Source organism: Toxotes jaculatrix, chromosome 10, assembly GCF_017976425.1.
Source record: "Toxotes jaculatrix isolate fToxJac2 chromosome 10, fToxJac2.pri, whole genome shotgun sequence".
NCBI classification, from domain to species: Eukaryota; Metazoa; Chordata; class Actinopteri; family Toxotidae; genus Toxotes; species Toxotes jaculatrix.
Window position 1 is genome coordinate 17,584,442 of NC_054403.1, and position 21,230 is coordinate 17,605,671.

The 21,230-nt window shown below is 41.5% G+C and overlaps 1 protein-coding gene across 5 annotated transcripts; it reads right to left on the minus strand.

Annotated features, from left to right (window-relative positions):
• Window positions 1-580: 580 nt before the first annotated feature.
• si:dkeyp-115e12.6 (centromere protein F) lies at window positions 581-21,130 on the minus strand. Of its 5 annotated transcripts, XM_041048472.1 has the most exons (20): window positions 20,876-21,130; window positions 18,841-18,921; window positions 18,470-18,645; window positions 18,123-18,319; window positions 17,522-17,625; window positions 17,144-17,208; window positions 16,023-16,287; window positions 13,547-13,740; window positions 12,670-12,795; window positions 12,439-12,567; window positions 10,673-10,795; window positions 9,482-9,617; window positions 7,487-8,967; window positions 6,328-7,191; window positions 5,607-5,974; window positions 5,309-5,408; window positions 4,451-4,687; window positions 4,081-4,318; window positions 3,198-3,329; window positions 581-2,887 (listed from the first exon to the last, which is right to left on the minus strand). In XM_041048472.1, exons 3-19 carry the CDS (start codon window positions 18,629-18,631, stop codon window positions 3,211-3,213), a joined length of 4,908 nt encoding a protein of 1,635 aa, XP_040904406.1. In that variant the 5' UTR covers window positions 18,632-18,645; window positions 18,841-18,921; window positions 20,876-21,130; the 3' UTR covers window positions 581-2,887; window positions 3,198-3,210. The 5 variants fall into 5 exon arrangements, with proteins under 5 accessions (XP_040904406.1, XP_040904405.1, XP_040904404.1 ...); XM_041048471.1 differs by having other exon boundaries at window positions 4,081-4,687; window positions 6,364-7,191; XM_041048470.1 differs by having other exon boundaries at window positions 4,081-4,687; window positions 16,023-16,284; window positions 20,876-21,129.
• Between the last annotated feature and the right edge of the window lie 100 nt (window positions 21,131-21,230).

Sequence of the window (21,230 nt, forward strand, 5' to 3'; positions counted from 1 at the left end):
TGCCTTCACTGCAGAGGAAGAGCAGAGGGTGCAGGGCTTCCTGAGCTGGATGTGGAGGGGTGAGGGGGGCCTTCCCAACTTCTGTCTTTTTGAGAAGTAAAAAGAGGCACTTGTTTCTTCAAAGCCAGAGTTATGATCCACACAATTTTTCTTACACTTGAGGAGGAACTGCATCATGAAATAAAACAGACTCTTAAATTGGAAAGCCAAACTCCTCCATCCACTCTTTAATACTTTAATCCAAGTCTGCTCCTTGAAAGCTTTCAGCACCTTTTTAACAATGTGTTCATGACCAAGAGGCAAAGGGAGAGGACTTTGGTAATTGCGGAAATACTTACGTGATTTAACCAAGATATTCCACTTAAACACTTTGAGGCTCTTATCATTGGACCATGGCACTCATTTAGGCTTAATTGTACGCCAGAAGTAAAAAAAAAAAAAAAAACACCTCCTCGCGCACAACTGACAGTGGACCAAACAGAAGTAGATGACAGCATGAAATACAATAGAACACAGCCCGGCTTCTCCGACTCAAAGGCGCTCAAGGATAAATGAATCCAAAAGAGAGACAACCATTAAATTAAGAGCAAGCCTTTTATTCTAGCCGCAAACACAACACAGATACATTCACATTAAAGTGTCCAAAACAAGGCAACAAGATCCACAGTGAGCTTCCCTGCTCAGTGTCTGACTGTCCCAGCTCACTGCCAAAACAACTACAGATCCCAGAGATGTGAAGGCAGCTGAAAGGGAGGGCAAGTGTGTGCATGTATGTGTGTGCATGAGGGTGTCGACATGGCAGGTGAACAGCGATGGCATCGAGTCATGGCAGTAACAGTCCGCTCTGTTCTGAACCAAGTTAACACAAGTTAAGACCAGGAAGGAACAGCTCTACCTCCTCGTAAAAAAAAAAAAAAAAATTACTCCACACTTTTAACATGTCTATAAACCTTCATCTTAAATAATCTCAAATATCACTGATAGAAAGCACTACAAGGCTTTAAAGGATAGGTTCATATTTTTCCCAAGTTCTGTTTAAAACAATACCCACATGCTAATTTGTATATTGAAAGAATAAATGGTTATCTGAATTATTCCTCCTGTCCATACTGGCTGCAAAAGAACCTTTCTTAAAGCAGTGTCAATGTAATTAAAGGGGGATAAACTCACCAGTGCCGTATCTGAAGCCAATGTGAGGCTTCAGCAGTTTCAGTTAGACAAATCAGTTAGAAATATCAAGCAGGTATCTTCCATCTTTATAGTATGACATTCCCTCTTTTAGTAACTATCCCTCCACTAGAGCTCAGCAAGTAAACACTGCCCAGAGAGCAGGTTATACTGACAGTGCTGACCAATGACGGGATTAGCTGTGTGAAGTCCGTCACCAACCAGGACCAAAGTGGTGCATAATGGTGAGCAAAATGTCAGGAAGAAGTACAAAGAACAGCAGATGTAAAAAAGAAAAAAAAAAGAAAAACAGAATATCCTCCCAGTACTGTCACCATGTCACCAAACTTCCAGATCAAATATTTCTCAGAGACGTGCAGACTGTATCACTTTCTGGTTTGACTAGGCCTTAACTCAGATTGTTGAAGGAGACAAAGAGACAATTACAATGACCAGTAGCCCTTTCAACATACCTATGGACATGTAAGTATAGTTCTAAGACTAGAACCTGAAACAATGTGAGTCTATCCTTCTTTCACTTTCATCAAAAAGTGATTCTCCTCTTTTATAGGGCATAATACAAACTGTACATGGGCTCCAAACTCATTAACAAAATCTAAAGTGTAAAATATGTGGGCTACTGTTGTCTATGGCACAGTACCAAATGTGCAATAAACAAAACCTACCAAAATGGTCCATAAATCAAATAAATTATATCTGATCAAATCTAAGAAACCAGCTGATCTATCAGTATGCTCTGCTGATAAAATAAATACATGTTTAGTTTTTGATAAGTTCATCACAGAGCTACTGACTAATGAGAGCTCGTTAGTGTAAGACAGAGAAGCAAAGCAGCAGAGGGAGGAGAGAGGGAGCACAGTGTGTATCACCATACATGGAGCGGAAACCAATGCAAGTTAGACTGAGTCATAGATGTGCTCAGCCCTCTCTGTCTCTCTCTCTCTCTCTCTCTCCCACACACACACACACACACACACATGCACACACACACGTGTACAAACAGTAACGTCAAGATGAGTACACATGTTCATATTCACAGCTAACGTCTCACATGCACATTCCCTGTGTTTTCACACAATTTTTGGAAACACTTGTTCTCCGCTAAAACACATTCAAGTATCCATAAATAAGCCACCTCAAAAATAAAAAAGAAAAATATACATATCACATTTTCACAACAGACCTTTCTTGGCTTCACCCTTTTGGAAAACAAGTCAAACTTATCTTGACAAGTGCTTGTTTAGAAAAGTGTCAACTAGGCACTGTTTCATTCAAAGTAGGCTAAGGCTAGACCCATAAGTTAATTCAGAGTTACTAAAAACTAAACAGTCCCTTTGGAAAAGTGGATGTTATCTTCAAGAAACATCAACAAACATCACTAAATCACCACTTCTGCACCTACATATACAGGTGGGTGTAAAGTCACTCCATCATGATGGACAGCAAAGTCTCCACACAGCAATTACAGGATAAACTAGTGACCATTAAGACATTTTGGATCCACAGTGGAGGTGTTTATTCTGCCAGTGCAGGACCGGTTACCTGCACACATGTAAAGAGGTCCATGGGTGACTGCAGCATTTTTTAAACTGTCACTGTGATTTAGGTTGCTTGTGACTGGAGTGTTCCTGTGGAGCTGTTGTCTTCCATCACTGAGGTTCACTCTCAAGTCACAGTGATCAGCTCAGATCAGACCTGTCTAACAAATAAATGAGTCAGAATCTTAACCAAACAAAAAACAGAAACAATCTTCCAACAATGATTTAATACAAAAACTCGTTTTGTGACAGTTTTTTTTTTTAAGTCAGGCCATATTCTTAATTTTCTTTATTGTTAACAAATCCTATGAAAAAAACAAAATTCATCTTTTAAAAAATTATCATAGTAACAAGTATCAATGAGTTCCATCCTATGCTTCATTATTATGATGAATGTGGACACTGGAGCTGCAACTAATGATTAATCATCAATTAATCTGCAAATTATTTGTTTGATTAATTAGCTGTTACCTGTAGCCGTTATTCAGTCCGTCTCCTCCTCCTTTCCCGGGTCTTTCTGAGTGACAGGTACAACAGTTGTCCCTAACAAGCCTCGTCTCACGATGTAGGGACACGAGGGACCACTTGGGATGTCAGCGAAACCTGCAGGATGGAGAGAGGGAGAGACAGAGGAATGAGTAAGAAATAACAGGATTAGGGAACAAAACAGGATGAACTGAGTGAAAAAATACACAGAGAGAAGACAGAGAGGCAACAGCACAAGCAGCAGGAACTTTTTTTTGCCATTTGTCAACTTTGAAGATGGTCATGATATCATGCAGTGCCTGGGAACATAAATGGAAATATGTCCATCCATCCATTTTCTATACCGCTTAATCAGCCAAGGTCACAGGGAGCTGGAGCCTATCCCAGCGGACTATGGGCAAGAGGCAGGGCACACCCTGGACTGGTTGCCAGTCAATCTCAGGGCTGACACACAAAGACAGACAACCACATACAAATACACCCACACCTACGGGTAATTTAGAGTAGCCAATTAACCTAATGTGCATGTTTTTTGGGATCGTGGTAGGAAGCTGGAGTACCCGGAGAAAAGGCACAGGCAGGCACAGAAGAGCAGAGAACGGGGTTTGAACCTGGAACCCTAACTGGAACAGTGCTAACCACTGCACCACTGTGCCGCCCTGGAAATATGTCATATTAGTGGTGATCATAACAAAAATTTGAGAATTCTCTTCGCTTTCTCTTGGTCCAGTTCTATCATAAGGGAAAAAATATGCTTTATGACAACACTACAGTTGTTTGAGGAGACTTTTCCTTTCAGCACAGTTTGCCAACAGAGGACCTAGACTGTGGGTGTGACACTTCCTTTCAGCTTAGACAATTCAGTTACCTTTCATGACAACTTCTGGCAGCCCATAAGGTTCATACTCTGTGTCGTCAAAGGCAGCTGACAGCTGAGTCCTGTTACGGCGGATTCTTTCAGCCAGACGGGCTGGGTCAGCCGGAATGGGGAAGGAACCTGAAAACAACATTTTGTCTCCTAACGCTGCCCCCCCAGATGATGGGACAGGGGAGACAGGAGGGGAATCCACTAAATCTTCTTCATCTTCTTCCTCCTCCTCCTCAGTCTGTGTGTAAGCACAGCAGAGTTCAGATTCTGCTGGAGCACTGTGAGGATAAAATCTCTCCTCTGTTTGACTGCTAACACTTTTCATTTCTGTCCTGACAGCTCTGGCTGAAGAATCATTGGTTGTGTTTACTTCATTTGTTGCTCTGGAAGCATTTGGTTTGGCCTCAGGATTTCCCGTGTGACACCCGTGTGTTGTTTTGGTCTTATTTGGTCCTGAGACTTTATGGAGATCTTTGGTAACATGTTGTTGACCCGTATTCTCCGATGACATCTGGATGGGTTCACCCTCGCTCTTGTCTTTGTGTTTTGTCGGACAGGTATCAGACAATTGTAAGAAGTTGATCTCCTGATTTTCTTTTTCAGATTCCTGCGTTAAAACACAAAACACAGCAATGAGTGGCCTAGTTTTTGATCCAACATGCTGACAAACATGTTCGCACACAACTGTAAATCAAGACTGAAAACTGCAGCATTTTTTCCATGTAAAGTACTGAGGCTTTGAATTCTGATGCACATCTGTCAACACTTCATTTTACAGGTCCTTCATTTTGCTGTCATAAATTATAGAGAAAATATGAACCGCTCTATATAAACCTAAATACATATTCAACCATTAATCATTTATTATTGGAAACATTATTCTCCATATATGCTGAATTGCGTGCTTCCCTGTAAACAGATTTCACATTTTAGCAAATTTAGCTGGCCTGTTGTGCACTGGCTAACTCTCTCTGAATTACACTACCAGTGACTTTGAATTATTTAGTTTGAGTTCTAATTTAGCAATAGCTTTATTTTCCCCATAATTTGCACCACATTACACAGCAATTTCAATGAAACTTCCAGGGAAATTCTTAGGAAACTATGGATTTGCTAAATTAAGTGTCACTGGAAAAACAAATTCAGTCCTTTCAGCATTTATCTAGCTCTACTAAGTGGTCTGGTATGTGAGTGAGTGATGATTTAAAAAAGATAAAAAAAAAAGCACCTTGTCAATCTTGGCAGCATCCTGAATATATTCCTGAAGTGCTGCAGTTTTTTTAGAGGGATGGAAACTCTTTGGTTCGGGAAGGTTGCTGTGCTGCAGCCTTATGGTAAAACAAGAAACAAATGTTTATTCCAAGCACACACACAGGAAGAAAACAAAATCCTTTAGACAGACATACATTAAACAGGACAAATATACATAATCACCTAACATACGTGCATTTAACACGAGAATTGTAGCCTCAAAAGTAATTTCCACGTTTTGATTTGCTTCCCTAGCTCTGGTATAAGTGTGTTACCTGGAGAACAACATGCGGCCCTGCAGTTTGTTGGAGGAGCAGGAGAGGAATAACTCATCTTCTCTGATGATTGTTAAATTAGCAGGGCTTTCCTGAATACCAGGTGTGGGTGCCTGAACCTGAGCCTGCGCCTCAAGAGTGAGACCCTGGCTCTGGATCCCTGGTGGGATGTGAGTCATCTCATCAGTCTGCTGCTGGTTTGACTGGGACTGTCTGACAGCAGAGCTCTGGTCCTGATTATCTGTGCTGGGAAGGAAATGGTCAAATGTTGGAGCTGGGTGGGAGGCCAGCCTCCACAGAGCGAGCTCCTCAGCCTGCTGCTGGGTCTCCTCACTGAGAGCTCGTACCTTCATCTGCAGCGCCTCCACCTGGACAGGACGGAAAGGACAAGATAGATTGAATAAAATAGACATTCCAACTAAAACTCACCCACCTCCAACGAAAACTAGGTGGTCGATCATTCAGATGACTTCTAACATTTGGTAGAAAAGAAACTGGATTAATGTTTTCCTTTACTGATGTAATATACTGCACATCTATTGAATTTAAAAGCAGGGTATGAATTCAATTTGCCAGGCAAAGATTACCAACATCTACATAATAAACTCCATGATATATTTAATTTTCCTGTCTATGTGACAAAACATATGTTTGTCACTCTTCTTCAGTAAGACATATCACATTATTGCTGTGATATAAAGACATAGTACACTGTCACTACCTGTTGCTCTAAGTGGTTGATCTGAAGCTGACACACCTCCTCCAGCTCTTCTTCAGCCCTTGTTTTCCTTTTATCTTCCCTTGTTAGATCTCCTCCTTCATCTTGCCTTCTACTCTCATTCTGCAGCAGTGACTCCTGTCCTTCAACGTTGGTGTCATTCTGCACACTAGGTGGCCTCTGCTCTGTCAAGCAGGACAGACTAGAATTTCCATTGCTCTTGCTATGCTTGACTACATCTTCTTGGTTTTCACTGTCAGTCTGTACAACCAGGGTGTTGGTGTCTGAGATGGTCAAGCCCTCTATTCTTTGTTTCAGCAGCTGATTCTCCTGTCGCAGAGCAAGCAGTTCTGCAACCATGTCTGCTGTTCCTCCAACTTGACTGCACTCTGTCTCTTCCATCACACAAGCAGAGTCATGGTTACTCTCAGTCTTGTCTGAGTCTACAGAGCCTGGACGCTGTTCCCCTAACAAGAGTGCTTCGTTTTCTCCCTCACTGCTAAAAGGTGTTGGTGTTTGAGCATCAGATGTCTTTGGTTGATCTGCATCCCTCGGTGCAATAGCATCGCCATCTGTCAATGAGCTTGTAGTGTGAAAGGTGACAGCACAGTCCTTTTCCTTGTTTGGTTGGAGATCTGTGGTCTCCACTGGCTTCTCATGTCGCCCCTTGTCTCTTTGATCATCATCCTCCACTTCTTTGGCCTCTTTCCTGGCCTTGAGTGCATACAGCTCTTGCTTGTATCTCTGCAGTTCCTCTCCTTGGCTGAGGAGGGCACTCTCCTTCTCCTGCAGCTCAGCTAGAAGCCCTGAAATGTGCTGACTCTGCTTCTCAAAGGCCATGGTTAGCTGCTGGGTCTGACGTGTCACCTGAGAAGGAAAAAAAAAATGTAAAAAGCAGAGGAAGACAGAGAAACACAGGTAATAAACCACTACACACCGTACACACTGTTTTAAGAACAACTACATGGGGCACAGAACATTTTTTCAAAAGCAAACCAGACAGAATCTAGATCAAGATCAAATGTAGACATTTTATATTTGGCCATAATAACCTCTTTGAGATCTGACTACTCAAAGTCCAAGTGTTATGATTTAGCATATTAAACTGTTTTACTGAGGCTGGACAAACTTAATATATCAATGTATATCCACTATAATTTACCTGACTCTGCAGGACCTCTAGTTTAACCTGGTACTGCTTAGCACGTTCTGTCTCCTTTGCATTCTCCTTCTGCAGGCGCTTCACCTCTTTTGCCAAATCTGATGGGGCAGACTCACATTTCTGGAGGTCAGAAAGTGTCTCAGAGGCCACTCCATCTGTTTGTCCCTCATCTGACAGAGGTACGTGTTCAGGATCTATCACCGTTGGTTCTTCTTGTATGAAATCTCCTGTTGCCTGAGATACAAGCATGTTGAGTTGGTTGGTGGACTGGCAGAAGAGGAGGTGCTGCTCTGGAGAAGGGAGGGATTTGTTGTCACAGCGAACAACGTTGGAGTTGAGCTCATCATCACGGAGAGTCAGGTACGTCAGTGGGCTGTTGGCAACAGACTGTTTCTCCTCTTCCAGTGAGTCTACTTTTCTGCTGCGCTTTAGTTCTTCCAATTCAGCTTTAAGTTCAGCCAGTTTTGTGCTCAGCTCGTTCTTTACATCCACGTCTGTGTTTGTTGTTTGGCTCCTCTCCTCTTCATCTCTCTTTCTCTCTTCTCGTTCTAAAGCCAACTGGGCTTTCACCTCCGCTAGTTGCTTCTTCAGCTGGATATTAAGCTCGATCATTTCACTCTCTCTGTCTTCTAGAGCTCTGTTTTTCTCCTCCTCCTGCCCCTCTCTCCCCTTGTTTTCTCTATCCTCTCTTCTGCTCTTCACCTCTGTCTCCAAAGCAGCCATGGCCTTCCTCAACCTCTCTGTCTCAGCCCTCTCACTCTCTAGCTGTGCCCTCCATTCCTTGTCCTGCTCCTCCTTTTCCACAGCCTGGCTGGCATGTTTGCGGCTGAGCTGTTTGAGCCGGGTCCTGGTTTCTGCCTCAGCCCTTCGTTGGGCTTCCAGGTCATCCAGTCGTTTCTGGAGTTCTTCACGCACATCATTTATCTCTGAGCGCAGCATGGCGTTCTCCCTCTGGAGGTCTTCAGAGGCCTTAGCCTGCTCAGGCTTGAGAGAAGCTGTCTTTTCAGCAGAAAGCATCAAACTGCAATGATCACCATCAGTATAGGTGTTGGTGGACATACCGGCAGCAGAATGTGAGGAACTAGGGAGTACATGATCAAATGTGGAGTGCTTGTTTGTCCCGGAGCTGCCGCATTCTAACGCCTCATCTGTACTCTTGTTCTCTTCATCGTTCGTTTTTCTTCTGTGTCCTCCCCTCTGTAAACTCTCAGAGTCTGTTGAGATAAGGACAGTGATGTGTTCAGAGTCAATGCCTTCTCCTGGCTCTCTGTCAGGAGGGTAAGGTGCTGTGATTTCTGCCCTTCTCTCATCCACGTCCTCTTCCTCTTCCTTCTTCTGTTCGGCTCGGATGGTACCAGTGGGTCTCTTTGTGTGTGTTGATGGTCGAGAATGAAGAGCGTAAGCAGGTTGAGGGGAGAAACTCTGTCCAACAGGGCTAAACTGCACAGATTGTAGAGGGGGTGCTGGTGCAGCTTTTTGCTCTGGAATTAAAAGGAAAGAAATACATAATAGCCTAGACAAAAAGCAGTAAGATAAAGACCCTGTGTTTTTTTTTTTTTTTGGAATGAACATATGCATTAACAGTTTATTATGTGTGTTTTATTTGTGAAAACGATGATGTATCACTGACGCGCCGGGGGCAGCACTGGGATAAGAGACTTCTGCATTAAAGGTTAATTAACATTGCATGTGCTGTAGAAGCATTCATGAATACTGAGCACTTAGTTATTAAGGCTCATTCGCGTGAATTATGAATGTCCATCACTGCTTCTTTACTAAATTATAAATGAATCAACAGGGCGGCGTAATTACAAGGAGTCCACCAGAGGGCACTGGTTCGAGCCAGATACTGAATCCCTACCATCTCTGGACCTCCCTGTGGAGGGTGACAACAATAGCATAGTTCAATAGCATTTTAAATTAGCATAATTATCATCAGTATACATCCCATGACTGATGGATTTGCCCTCTCTCCCACCCACAGTTGCTCCTCACCCTGCAGTTCTTTGAGGAGACGCAGGGCATCGACTCGCTCCTCTGCCAATCTCCTCCCCTCCTCCTCCAGACTTCTTTCTCTCTTCCTGCTCTGCTCCAGGCTCACTGCCACACCCTCTGCCTCACGCACCGCTTCCTAATGAGGGGGGAAAAACAAATGAGGTGGATTAAGCATAATCAAATTCTCCACCATAGGAACTGAATTCATTTAAGGCTGTATAGAGTGTTCAGATAAGCTGCAGTGATCAGCTCTGACCTGAAACTTATCAATATCGTGCAGATAGTACATGCTACATGGAAACTATAGGCCTTTGAAGCATCTACATCTGCTTGTATTAAAATGTTTCTTCCAGATAAGACATCCATAATTTCTCACACTTTGGCATTAATAAATTGATAGGAAAAGTGAGCCATTTCTGCCAACAGTGTCATTTTAATATTTAATTTTTGTGTTTGTAGTGTTTTTATTTGTGCAGCTGGACTTCCAGATAAGGAATGACTGTCTAAGAACTATGTACTGGGAGCTACATATAGAGCACAGTGTCACAATAGCAATAAACCACAGACAAACAAGCCACAGATAAAGGCAGCATTAGTGCTGATGTTGAAAGCAGGTGTACATGTAATCAGCTGCCAGAAACAAACAGCTCTGGAGTGCTAAACTTCCTCAGCAATGTGGCTGTATCAAGCTTTGATCTGATACTTTAATGTAAAGTTTTAGCAAAGGATTTCTGGTGTATTTCTAAAGGGCAAGTTCAACAGTTTACCAACAACATTCAGTATTTTACACTTGAGCTTTTTTTCCAGTACAGTAGGATAAGAAGGTTCATTCTTTGCCAAAGTGACTGGTAGGGAAGGCTTTACAAAATATATTTTTATCTCTCTGATAAAAGCAGCTGGATGATTAAAGAATCCAAAATTTAGTTATCATTTATTTATAATTCACTTACAATCCAAATATTAGACTGACATATGGCACATTGAGATGCTTTTTAAAAATTGACAGAACACCCAATGCTGAGCCAGTGAATAATTGATGCATGCAGACCCTGACTCACTAGATTCAGGACCATCACTGTCATGTGTGTGTGTATGTGTGTGTGTGTGTGTGTGTGTGTGTGTGTGTGTGTGTGTGTGTGTGTGTGTGTGTGTGTGTGTGTGTGTGTGTGTGTGTGTGTGTGTGTGTAATACCGTCAGTTTGGCTTGTGTCTGTGCTTCTTTCTTCTGGCTCTCCTGCAGTTGTCTCTCTGTCCACCTCAGTTTCTCTTTCAGTGCATCCAACTCCTTTTCCAATGCTTGTTTCTGTAGAGAAAGCTGATAGAGGATGTTATGACTCAGCACCTGCTAAAAACAGGGAGAATGAAGACAACTGGATGGAAAGGATATGAGAAAAAAGATCAAGTCGGGGGGTAAAAACAACAAAGAAGAAATACGAGGCTGAATGGCTGTTGCTGCAGGCGTAGGTATCAGGATCAGCAAAGGGAACGGGAAGCAGAAGCAATCAGTGATCAATAACCAGCATCAGCTGTGTCTAATGCACTGTCTATCTCTCCGGGGAAATGAATGAAGGCTTAACATACTGATCGGGTTCCTACCAGTGCTTATATAAAATTCTGCACATTATGTCATGTCATTGTACACATGAGCAGTACGCAGGTAGCATTATTGTAAAGTACAATCCAGTTTTAGTTCTCACATTATAATTACTAATCTAACAAAGGGGTTGTTACTGTCATGCTACCTTCACGCTTGTTGTTGGCAATGCTTTCTTTACTCTACCTACTGCTGTTGAGAATACATACAATTATTGAGGTTCTATGGGTTACTCAAGACTGAAACTGCATGCATGTGCAAACTTGAACTTGTTAAACACATATTCCACTAAAGGCAGTGTAAACTGGTCACTCGAGTCTCATGAAATATGCACTATCAGCACAACGCAAACTTTGTCTCTATTGTGTGTTTGCTCTCTGTCACCTTATCAGATATAACGAGATAGAATCTGTGTGGTTTACAAAGGGCTTACAGTAAGGTTTTACAGGGTCACTGTGAGTACAATGAATGGTCATTGTTAAGAATGTTTTACACCATGTCCAAAAGTGTGGGAATTAAGGTCAAAGAATTTTTTTTGTATGTGTCAAGAGTCTCACTCTTGTGCTGAGCTTAAAATCTGTTACTATTCTGCTGATAGAAAAAACATCATATCGTTCCTTCATGTAAAAGAAATCCAAATGTCCTCAACCACAAACACACTCCCTCCCTCTCTACATTCATGCAACCTGCCTCAAACACACACCTTCACACAAATATTCTATCCCTCTTCACCCTCATCCTGCAGCCATGCCTTCACGCCTCTCTCGATGTGAACTCTTATTTCTCACACACAGGTTACGGGTTATATGTTTGTTTCATGCTTCCATAACCAAAACATTCTGCACCGTCAAACGCAGTCACACTGTTATTACCTTCGCTGCTCAACCTTTCCACTGGAGTGAAACCGAGAGTAGGGGAGGACGAAGCGGAGAGGAGAGCAGGTGGGGAAAAAGAAAACAGATACATAGAGAGCAAGAGAGTGAAACAGAGAGTAAGAGAAAACAACAAGGGCAAGAAGCAAGCGTGGGAGAAGAAGTGAGATAAGTTTATTGACCTCTGGTACAAATAATCCATGTCCCAGGAGAAAGAGAGAGGGAGAGAGGAGAGGGGATAGCGACAGAGAAAGCAAGAGAGAGAAACAGGAAATAGCTGAAAAAACATAGCAGACATATGGACCAAAATATAAACAATATGTACAGAATATATTTTTGGTCCTCATTTTACAGTGTTAATACAAATCTGATTTAAAGGCTTTGCTTTGGCAAATTTATTTGTAAGAAAATGCATATTATAAGGCTTGTTTTCCTTGTTCTTTAGTATGATTTTGTAAGTAAACACACAATGTACCTTTTGTATGCATTTACCTTGTCAGCCTGGGCCTGCAGGGCATTGTGGAGCGTCCTGGCCTGCTGGAGCTCCTGGTTGAGCTTATTTACCTCCTGCTGATGTTGCTTTTCCAAACACTGCCTCTCCTTCTGAAGCTCCGTCAAATCCTGTAATGTGGAACAAATTTAGTTTTTTTTAAGGATGAAAAAACCTGAACATTTTGTCTCAGTTGTTTCTCCAAGTGTTAATCATCAATCCGTCTGTCTCACCCTCTGGTGTTGTTTCTCTAGCTCTTTAGTGCGCTGTTGGTGTTGCAGTCGGCTGCTCTCTGCATTTTGCCTCTGACACTTCAGCTCCTCTTGTAACTGCTTCAGCTTTTGCTCAGCTCCTGATGCCTGCCACGCAACCGAACACAAAATATCTCTCTTTAGTACTGACAAGAAGACAACTTCAGATGTCATCTTTGCTCGCATCATGGGCTTAGAGCGTGTACCCTGCTAAAGATCATGCAATTAAAAATTAATCAATTATTCTAAAGTGTACAGGTAAATGGTAAAATCTGTGGGTGTTTTTTTTTTTTTTTGCATTTATATCACTTCTCTAAATTTTAATTGACTTGTTTGTATGTGATGTGTTTTAACACATTTGTTTTACTTTGTTTATCTTATAATGCTTTGTATCTTGACATCTTGTAATGCTGATCAGGGTTCTGCATTTGACATTCTAACATCAGGAAAGCATCAACATTTTGTTGAGCTTAGCATAGCTATTAACAAACAGGACAATTAATGTTGAGAACAGGCAGCCTCGCCCAGTCTCTCTTTGGATTGTACATTGTTTGCTAGAAGGTTACATTTCACAAAACATCAACTGGAATGTTTTACAGAACAGAAGAGAACATGGGCTCAACATTTTAATAATAACAGATTGTGTCACAACTAAAATATTCTCAACATGTTTGTCATTTTCAGAGAGGTCAGAGAGAAATGTTTTGACAAATGAGGCCAACACCCATTTCGTGACAAAAACAGCAGGGCTTCAGGAAAATATAGAGCATTAGCACATGTTTGAAACATGTTTGTTTTCATTAACAGTAGCAGTACCACCAGCAGCAGTATCAGATGCAGTAGTAGTGTGTGTTCTTACTCGTTCACTCTCCTGGGTCATGCGTGTGTGTGCCAGGCTGAGCTCATCACGAGCTCTCTGTAGGCTGAGCTCCCTGGCAGCGAGCTCCTTCTTGCTTTGCACCATTTCATTCTGAATCGACTTCAACGTCCCGTTCTTCGCTGACAGCTCCTCCTCCAGACAAGACACACGACTCCTCACTTCTGATAAAGATACTGGTCATGGACCAAACACACAGAGAAATACTGGTTAATAAGCTCATTTGGGCATAAAACCAGGCCTCAGAAAAACTAATTTCACCACTAAGAGAATTTTGAAAAACCCAAATGGAACATTTCAAAACGAATGACATTTTCTCTTCTTCTTAGGCTTTAAAGGGCTAAAGCTGTGCTTATGAAAGTGTTACCTTATTTACTACAAATTATATACAGTTGGGATTACTGCCCACCAGAGGACACACATATTCACAATAGTCACAAACATTTGGTTTTCATCTTAAATGGGTCAAAGGTGGCTGAGCGGGTGGATGGTGACAGAGAGGAAAGAGGGAAGATAAGATACTTTGTCTTTTAAACATATTTTTGACTAATCTGTTCTCCACAGAATGAGTATTAATATTATCAGCAAGAATTCCTTGGTTTCTCGCAAATTACCACCAACAGGCAGTAACACAGCAGCAACACACAGTTGGGGTCTTCACAAAGGAGGTCAATCCATACAGACTGGCTCGCTGACAACCACAGCTGTTGTTGCTCTGTCAAATGTGTAGTTTTGTGTCTTTTTTCCTTGCCCTTTATTTTTACAGCACTGTTCAACTTTTTAACTGAAGAGTGGTACCACAATGAGGTATCAATTGACTAAACAGAAAAAAACAACAACAATCTACTAACAAAAAGGTATGTTTTGTAAAGTTTATATAATCAGTTGCAAAATCTGTATTTGTCTTTCAGATATAATGGTAACCATAATTTGTTGTACTACTGAGCTAAAAAGTACCTACTGTTGCAAGAGCCTACTGTTGTTTTCTACGATTTTTTAATTTACCATACAACTCCATTGAGAATCAAATCTGAATAAAATCCTGGAACACATATGTGTGTGACCTGAATGATTAAAATGGAGAGAAGCATAATAAAAACACAGCAGCAGGAACCAGGAAAAAAGCACACCTAAAGTAAACACTGCACTGCCCCTCCCCCCCGTGTCCCAACAACTAGAAGAAGCATTTATAGTTTTACAGTGAACTGTCCCCTTCCTCCTCTGAGCACAAACACACTTAGAGTGGAGCTAAGAGAAAAAGGAGTGTTATATCACAATTATAAAGTGTACTGAGAGCCACTCTTCGTCACAAAGCTGGCCCTGGAAGCAGGCAGAGGAGTCTCCAGCTGAGCCAATGATTTCCACACAACCTCTTATGTAACAAGTGCTGTTGAGGCTGTACAGAGTACATGAGATTCAGGATGATCTCATTGCTTTATGTATGCTGATTTTGAAGAGGTAGTCTCACCAGAGCTGAAAACTACACCAGAACGGATTCTCATTTCATCATTATTTTGGCCTTATTGCTCAGCGTTAGATCACAATGACATTTCAATGTAAACCTGAAAATTAGAGTCATTTCAAAGGTGTTTTTAAAGATCAAAGAATAGCCATATTATATGTTTTCCTTCAATAAATATCATTTAAAAAGCCCAAAACTAACAGTGAATTGATCCTACTAACAAATACCGAACAAATACTGTTTGAGTAACATTTACTAAAAGCTACTAAGTATTGAGAGACTAAAACATAATGGGTTTTCTTTTTTCATGGGATTTGTTGATATTAAGAAAAATATAAAATCTCAGACTTTGACCAATATCAGACTTTGACCATTGGTCAGTACAAAATTATTCTAACCAGAGTTTGCTAGTCATCTCTCAGTCAAAATTCAAGACCAGCTGTGGCTGAGCTTTTGATGCTGTGGCCCCCACGCAATGGAACAACCTTCCTATTTACATAAGATTGGTCAACAATGTTAAAAATTAAATGTCAAATTATGAAATCAGCAGGCTGTAGCACACAATGTCTTAAAGCATCTCTTTTTGTCCAACCAACAGTCCAAAACCCAAGAATATTGCATTTACTGTAATGCAAGACCAAGAAAAACAGCAAATTATCACATTTGAGAAGCTGGAACCATCAAATGTTTGGCATTTATGCTTTGAAAATTTACTTAAACAATTACCTGATTATCAAAAAAGTCAATCAAAATCAATTAATCGCTTAATCCTTGTAGTTCTCCACAGCTCTGAGTATGACCAAAAACTTCTGCTAACTTCAGTTGATGCAGGGTCCCAGTCTAACTTAATACAGTCATCCAGCTTTAACTTTATTAATCCTGTTTTAAAAGACAGGCTACCAGGCCAAGCCTTTTTTGTGAATATTTTCAAACTGCAAATGTGCCAAACCCAGTTGTGCCATGTTACCAAGGTGATCACTTGACATCCACACTCACTGTCTGTCTCTGTCCTGTGGTCCCACTCTTTCCCACAAACCCCCAGCACTGACTGGCCTTGACTGATGACATCGGTGGAGGGCGCCTGAGGAGAGGATGGGGATTGCCTTCTGCCTGCTGGTCTTGAGTCATCCCGTTCCCACGGAAACGCAGCCAAGGGAGTGGAGAAGCACTCCGATTGGTCAGATGGGTGGCGGTGGGGTGTGCTCTTGTGTGGTTGTCGTGGCAACGAAGTTGTGGGCACGTCTGAGAACTGAAGCCGCTGCTGAAAGGAGGAGAGAGGAATTAGACAAAAAGAAAAAGGAGGGCGTGAGCCTGAACAGGAAAACTAGACAAAAACATTTTAGCCAAATTCACAAACAACAAGGATCCAGGACTTAAGCTCTTTATATCTGATTTCAACAAGATTTTTATTGAGGAATGACTGTTTCATTCATGATACTTTGTGCAGAGTAGAAATCACAGACTCTGCAATAACACTTGTTTCTGAATAAGAGAAGAGTGTAGAGAAAAGTCACAGATCAGGTGTGAAAAGTAAAGGTAAACTGCAACAATAGTTAAACTTTTTCTTATTTCTTTTTTACCTATAAATAAATACAGCACATTTTTAGCACAATTTAGCAGTGCGCAAGAACGAACAACTTTTCTTATCACTAAAAAAAAGTTCTTATTGTAATCATACCAATACCATGAAAAGACCTAAACCTGCAATAATTTGACACTGATAATAAAATATTGTCTGTGTAGCTAAAGCCTGATAGAGTTTTTGTTCCATGGACCTCTATTATTCAAAAATTATTAAAAACAATCAGTGAGTCACACTGTTGCCCTGGAAGACATGTTCCTTCATTATGAATAACACGGGCACTGTCATTTATTTTGAGTCCATCCCACATACACAGCACCAAAAAATAGGCTCTACCAAATAAAGTATTTACTCTTGTTTAACTGACATTTGTTAAATACTGCAGTGCCCAAATTCTTTAGGAAATCATTAAGAATTAATGTTTATGTTTGTAACCAGTTTTTAAAGATTTACATCTTCAACACAACTGTGTGCTTGGGTCTGAGACAAACGATTTTGGTTGATTTTGTAAACATAAGCGTATGCTGGTACTTACTCGGATGTGAAGTGCCCGGCTCTGTCCCTCATCTCGCTGCCCTGACCTCTCTTCGTTTCTGCTCCCTACAGGCCAAAAACACCGCATATGGATTATACTTACAACCTAAAACCAATCACCAAAGCTGAACGGAAACAACAGCACTGAATAACCCAAGTAGTTTAAAGACACGAGAGCAAAGGCAAATACAACAGTCCCCAGAGAGTGAACAGCTGTGAGAGGACAAGGGCTGAGAGAGTTTATTCAACCTCTCTATTCACTTGGGAGTCTTGCAGTTTCCCGTTTAATTTTCCAAACTATACAGTGCCTTAATAACAAGATGTCAACAAAACCATCAGAGAGAATAAACATAGGAGTCATAAAGTTACAGGACTGTACCATTTTGTTCCCAGGGTGATGGTGCAGTCCAGGAGGGAGTAGAAAACAGAGTGGTATCTGCCGACCTGCTGCTGTTCTGCAGCTTCTCCAGCTCTGCCTCCAGCCTGCCAGAGAGAGATGGAGGAGAAACACCGAGAGGGAGTTCAGTGTGGACAAGGAGAAATTTCAGGAAGAAACAAGAACAGTCCAGTGAAAGAAATGAATGATTTGGCTTTTAATATGGCACCATCAACCTTTATTAACCAATGAGAATGATTACAGTTTAAAGCCAAATAAAACTCACAATGAGAAAAAGCACAAGGAAAGAAGATAAAAGAATACAAGCAGTTATTTTATTGAGCCCCATCACTATCATTCTGCACACAGTGATGGACACTTTTTACATTAGTGATGGACTAATCTCAGTTTCATACCGTTGATGCCAATTCAGAAAAGGGCTGATCTGATCTGTTCCTTTCACTGAATTGCTATAATAGCTTTTGATTTACAGGACACTATCAATTAATATTTGATTAATATTGTACTGCTAAGTTTAATTTTTGGATTAAATAAAAACTGACAGAGAAGCTTGTTGTCCTAAATGATTTCCAGTGGTACTGACCTTTTGACTTCCTGGGTGAGTTTGTTGTTGAGGGTGCGAGCAGAATCTAGTTGGCCCTCCAAAGAGCATACTTGCGCCTGTTTGGTCTGAAGCTCCTGGGTAAGACGCTCCCTGCTGATCACTGCGGTCTTGGCTTCCTCACGAACACTCTGGAGCTCTCTCTGCACAGACTGGAGCTCCCCACGCACCTCCTCATACTAGTCAGGAGAAGAGTGGACAAAGAGGAGATGTTAGGATTACAAAAACTGAAAACAACAAATCCTGCAAGAGATGACTATGACAATGTATCTTGATGTCAGCACAAGATTGTTAGTTTGATACCCACAAACCAACATGGCTGCTTGTACCTTCACTGTCTGTTTTTCAAGGCTAGTATGGATGTTGTCCAGCTGCAGTTGTTTCTGTTTGTTCTCTCTTGACAGTCGCTCATGATGGACCTGCAGCTCCTTCACCTTTTGCAGGACCCGTCCAGACAACCCCACTGTCCAGTCCTCCTCAGCCCAACTCATCTCTCTGTCTGGGCCTAACAGGATGAAGAAATTACATCAGAACAAAAACTCAAATAAAAGTTCATTTTTTACTTCTGGATTTTTAGCTTGCCCGCATTAAAGACACTTTCAAGAAGGATTTCCACTGCTATTCTAAAAGGCCACTTAGTTTCCGAGATCTGGGGGTGGGCAATTGTGTTTAGCATCCACAAAACAATGTGCCAGCTGACCTGTCCTATTCCTGCTTGACCGATCCAGAATCAGCCATGGGAGTCAGTTGCTGGAGTGAAGAAACCAGCAACACACAGAGTCTGAAACAGAGAGGAAGTACAGGCCTGTTAAATAAGGAGCAGGTATGTTGTGACAGAGGATCCAGCCAAAACCACATGTATCTAAACATGTTTCAATCATCTGTGCCTCGGGCTGTGTGTCCTGAATATGTTATGTTGCTAAGGCTTTGATCCCTCAGGGAGATGTTGGTTGTCACCACTGGGCAGCTGTGACTCAGTGTTTTCCAACACAGACCAGCTGCAATGTTCCAATAGCACTTCAAGTTAAAAATGAATCCCTTCTCCCTCAAAGTTCTGCAACAACAGTTAGATGTTCACATAAAACAAGACATTTTTGCTCAAAATACATCACATGTAACAACTGTTTCAGAGTTAGCTCTACATACACTGTATTTACCAGCACTGTGTATTTATGGGTGAACATTCATTTATACAATTATATATATTTATATATAAATCGGTGAACATTTATATACAAACGCATAAGCAGTGCAAAAAGTGAGAGTGTCGGAATGAAGAAAAGCCTGACTGAAAACGACGGCCTGACCAAACCTGTAGAGTTTAATTCTGAACTGGGTTTTGACACGTACTCCAGCCTCAAGGCTAGTATCACCATAGCTCCAGTCAGAGAGTTTCTGTCATAGTTCGCAAGTTGTGTCACACTGTTTACCTGCTCCTAAAAACTAGAATAGCAGAAATACTCAAATGAACTGACAGATGTATGCATGAATTATGCACTTCATATAACACCCAGAGCAACTAAAGAGACTACACAATAACACTTTTGTGAAGCGATTTCTTCCAAGTGAGTGTGATGTGTGATTTCATTATGTTGACATGTTAAGCCTTGCATCAATGAGAACAAGCTGTTGGTTGAAAAGTGGAATTTGGGTTGATTTAGAGCTGTAACTATAAATTTTTTTATTACTGACTAATCAATCAATAATCTTCATTATTCATTAAGAAATAGCTTAGTGGGACAGAATCCCCATCACAATTTCCCACCACCCACATGGCATCTTGAAATTGGTTGTAGTCCAAGTAAACTTAAAGAAAATTGTCAACTATTCTGATAACTGATTGAGACCTTCAAATATGCATTTTCCAGCTTCCAGATTCCCAAAGGTGATGATTTGCTGCTTTCATATATGACAGTAAACTGAATTGAATATCTTTTGGTCCATTAGTTGTACAAAACCAGCACACTGAAGACATCACCTGCGGCTCTGAGAAACTGTCAGTGGTGCTGCAACAAACAGTTATTTACATTATCAATTAATCTTTTTTTTTTCTTCAATTAATTGATTAGTTGTTCAGTCTGTTAACCACCACACAAAAGCAAAATACTGGTATAAAGTGGCCAGTCCTCTCACTGCAAAAACTGGAACCATCAAATTCTTATGTTTGCTTAAAAACTGATTTCTACCTCAAATAATTGCTGATTATTTTACTTGCAATTGCTTAATTGATTAGTTTTTTTAATCTGATTTTGAACGCAATTTTTTTTACAACTATACATGATATAACATTACATCAGTCTTGTACCTATATTTATGTTTGCCACACTGGCTCTAGTATTATGGCCACTAACTTGTCTCACCTGCAAACAAACTAAAGGAAGTAAAAGTTCCTTCTCATTAATTCTTATTGTTGATTAAGTAGTTAAGAGCAGGGTCAGCATATGAGGACGGAGGAGGCAGAGATCCAGAGGTTGGACGCTGGCCTGTGCCGAACCAACGTCTGATCACGAGGTGCAGACACAACAAGAGACAACTCACAACTTCCAGAGAACAAAAAGTTGAATGTGAGTTTAACGTCCACCGTGACCTGTGCCAGTGAGTGAGCCACAGCCGTACCCTGACCGGCGGACAGAGACTTTTCTGCCGGTTACTAGCGTTTGGTCCATCAGCGGCCGGTGACTGACAACTAACCTAGCCACGATGCTACAGGCTAACCCCGCACTAAAGCTACTTACCCTTCACTCTGAGGGAGTCACAAAGAGCCGCCAGCCACCGGGCAGACTCCCACACCGAGAGCGGTGACGGTGTTCTGATACCACCGTTTAAGCCAACAACGGTGTCCAGGTCTTCGCTAACGGCGAGGTCGTCTTGAACAAAACTGATAAAACAACGGACGTTAGGTGACAGTTTTTCATATCTGACACGAGATGCCGCGCGTCTCGTGCAGCTGACGAGCAGCGGTGGGGCGGGGGCTAAAAGTCCTCGCGGCTGCGGCGTGAACCTCTGATGACCTCTAGCGACTACACCTCACCTCAGAAACATCAGCGCCCGTCTGTAGCTCTTCTTTGTTTTGATGCCACCCCCCGGAAC

Excerpts from the sequence above, each read along its gene's own strand:
- si:dkeyp-115e12.6 (XM_041048469.1), bottom strand. The coding sequence starts at position 18,631 with ATGAGTTGGGCTGAGGAGGACTGGACAGTGGGGTTGTCTGGACGGGTC. Across the intron at positions 7,192-7,486 it reads TAGAGGTCCTGCAGAGTCAG|GTGACACGTCAGACCCAGCA; the intron begins GTAAATTATAGT and ends TTTCCTTCTCAG. Across the intron at positions 5,975-6,327 it reads TCAACCACTTAGAGCAACAG|GTGGAGGCGCTGCAGATGAA; the intron begins GTAGTGACAGTG and ends CGTCCTGTCCAG.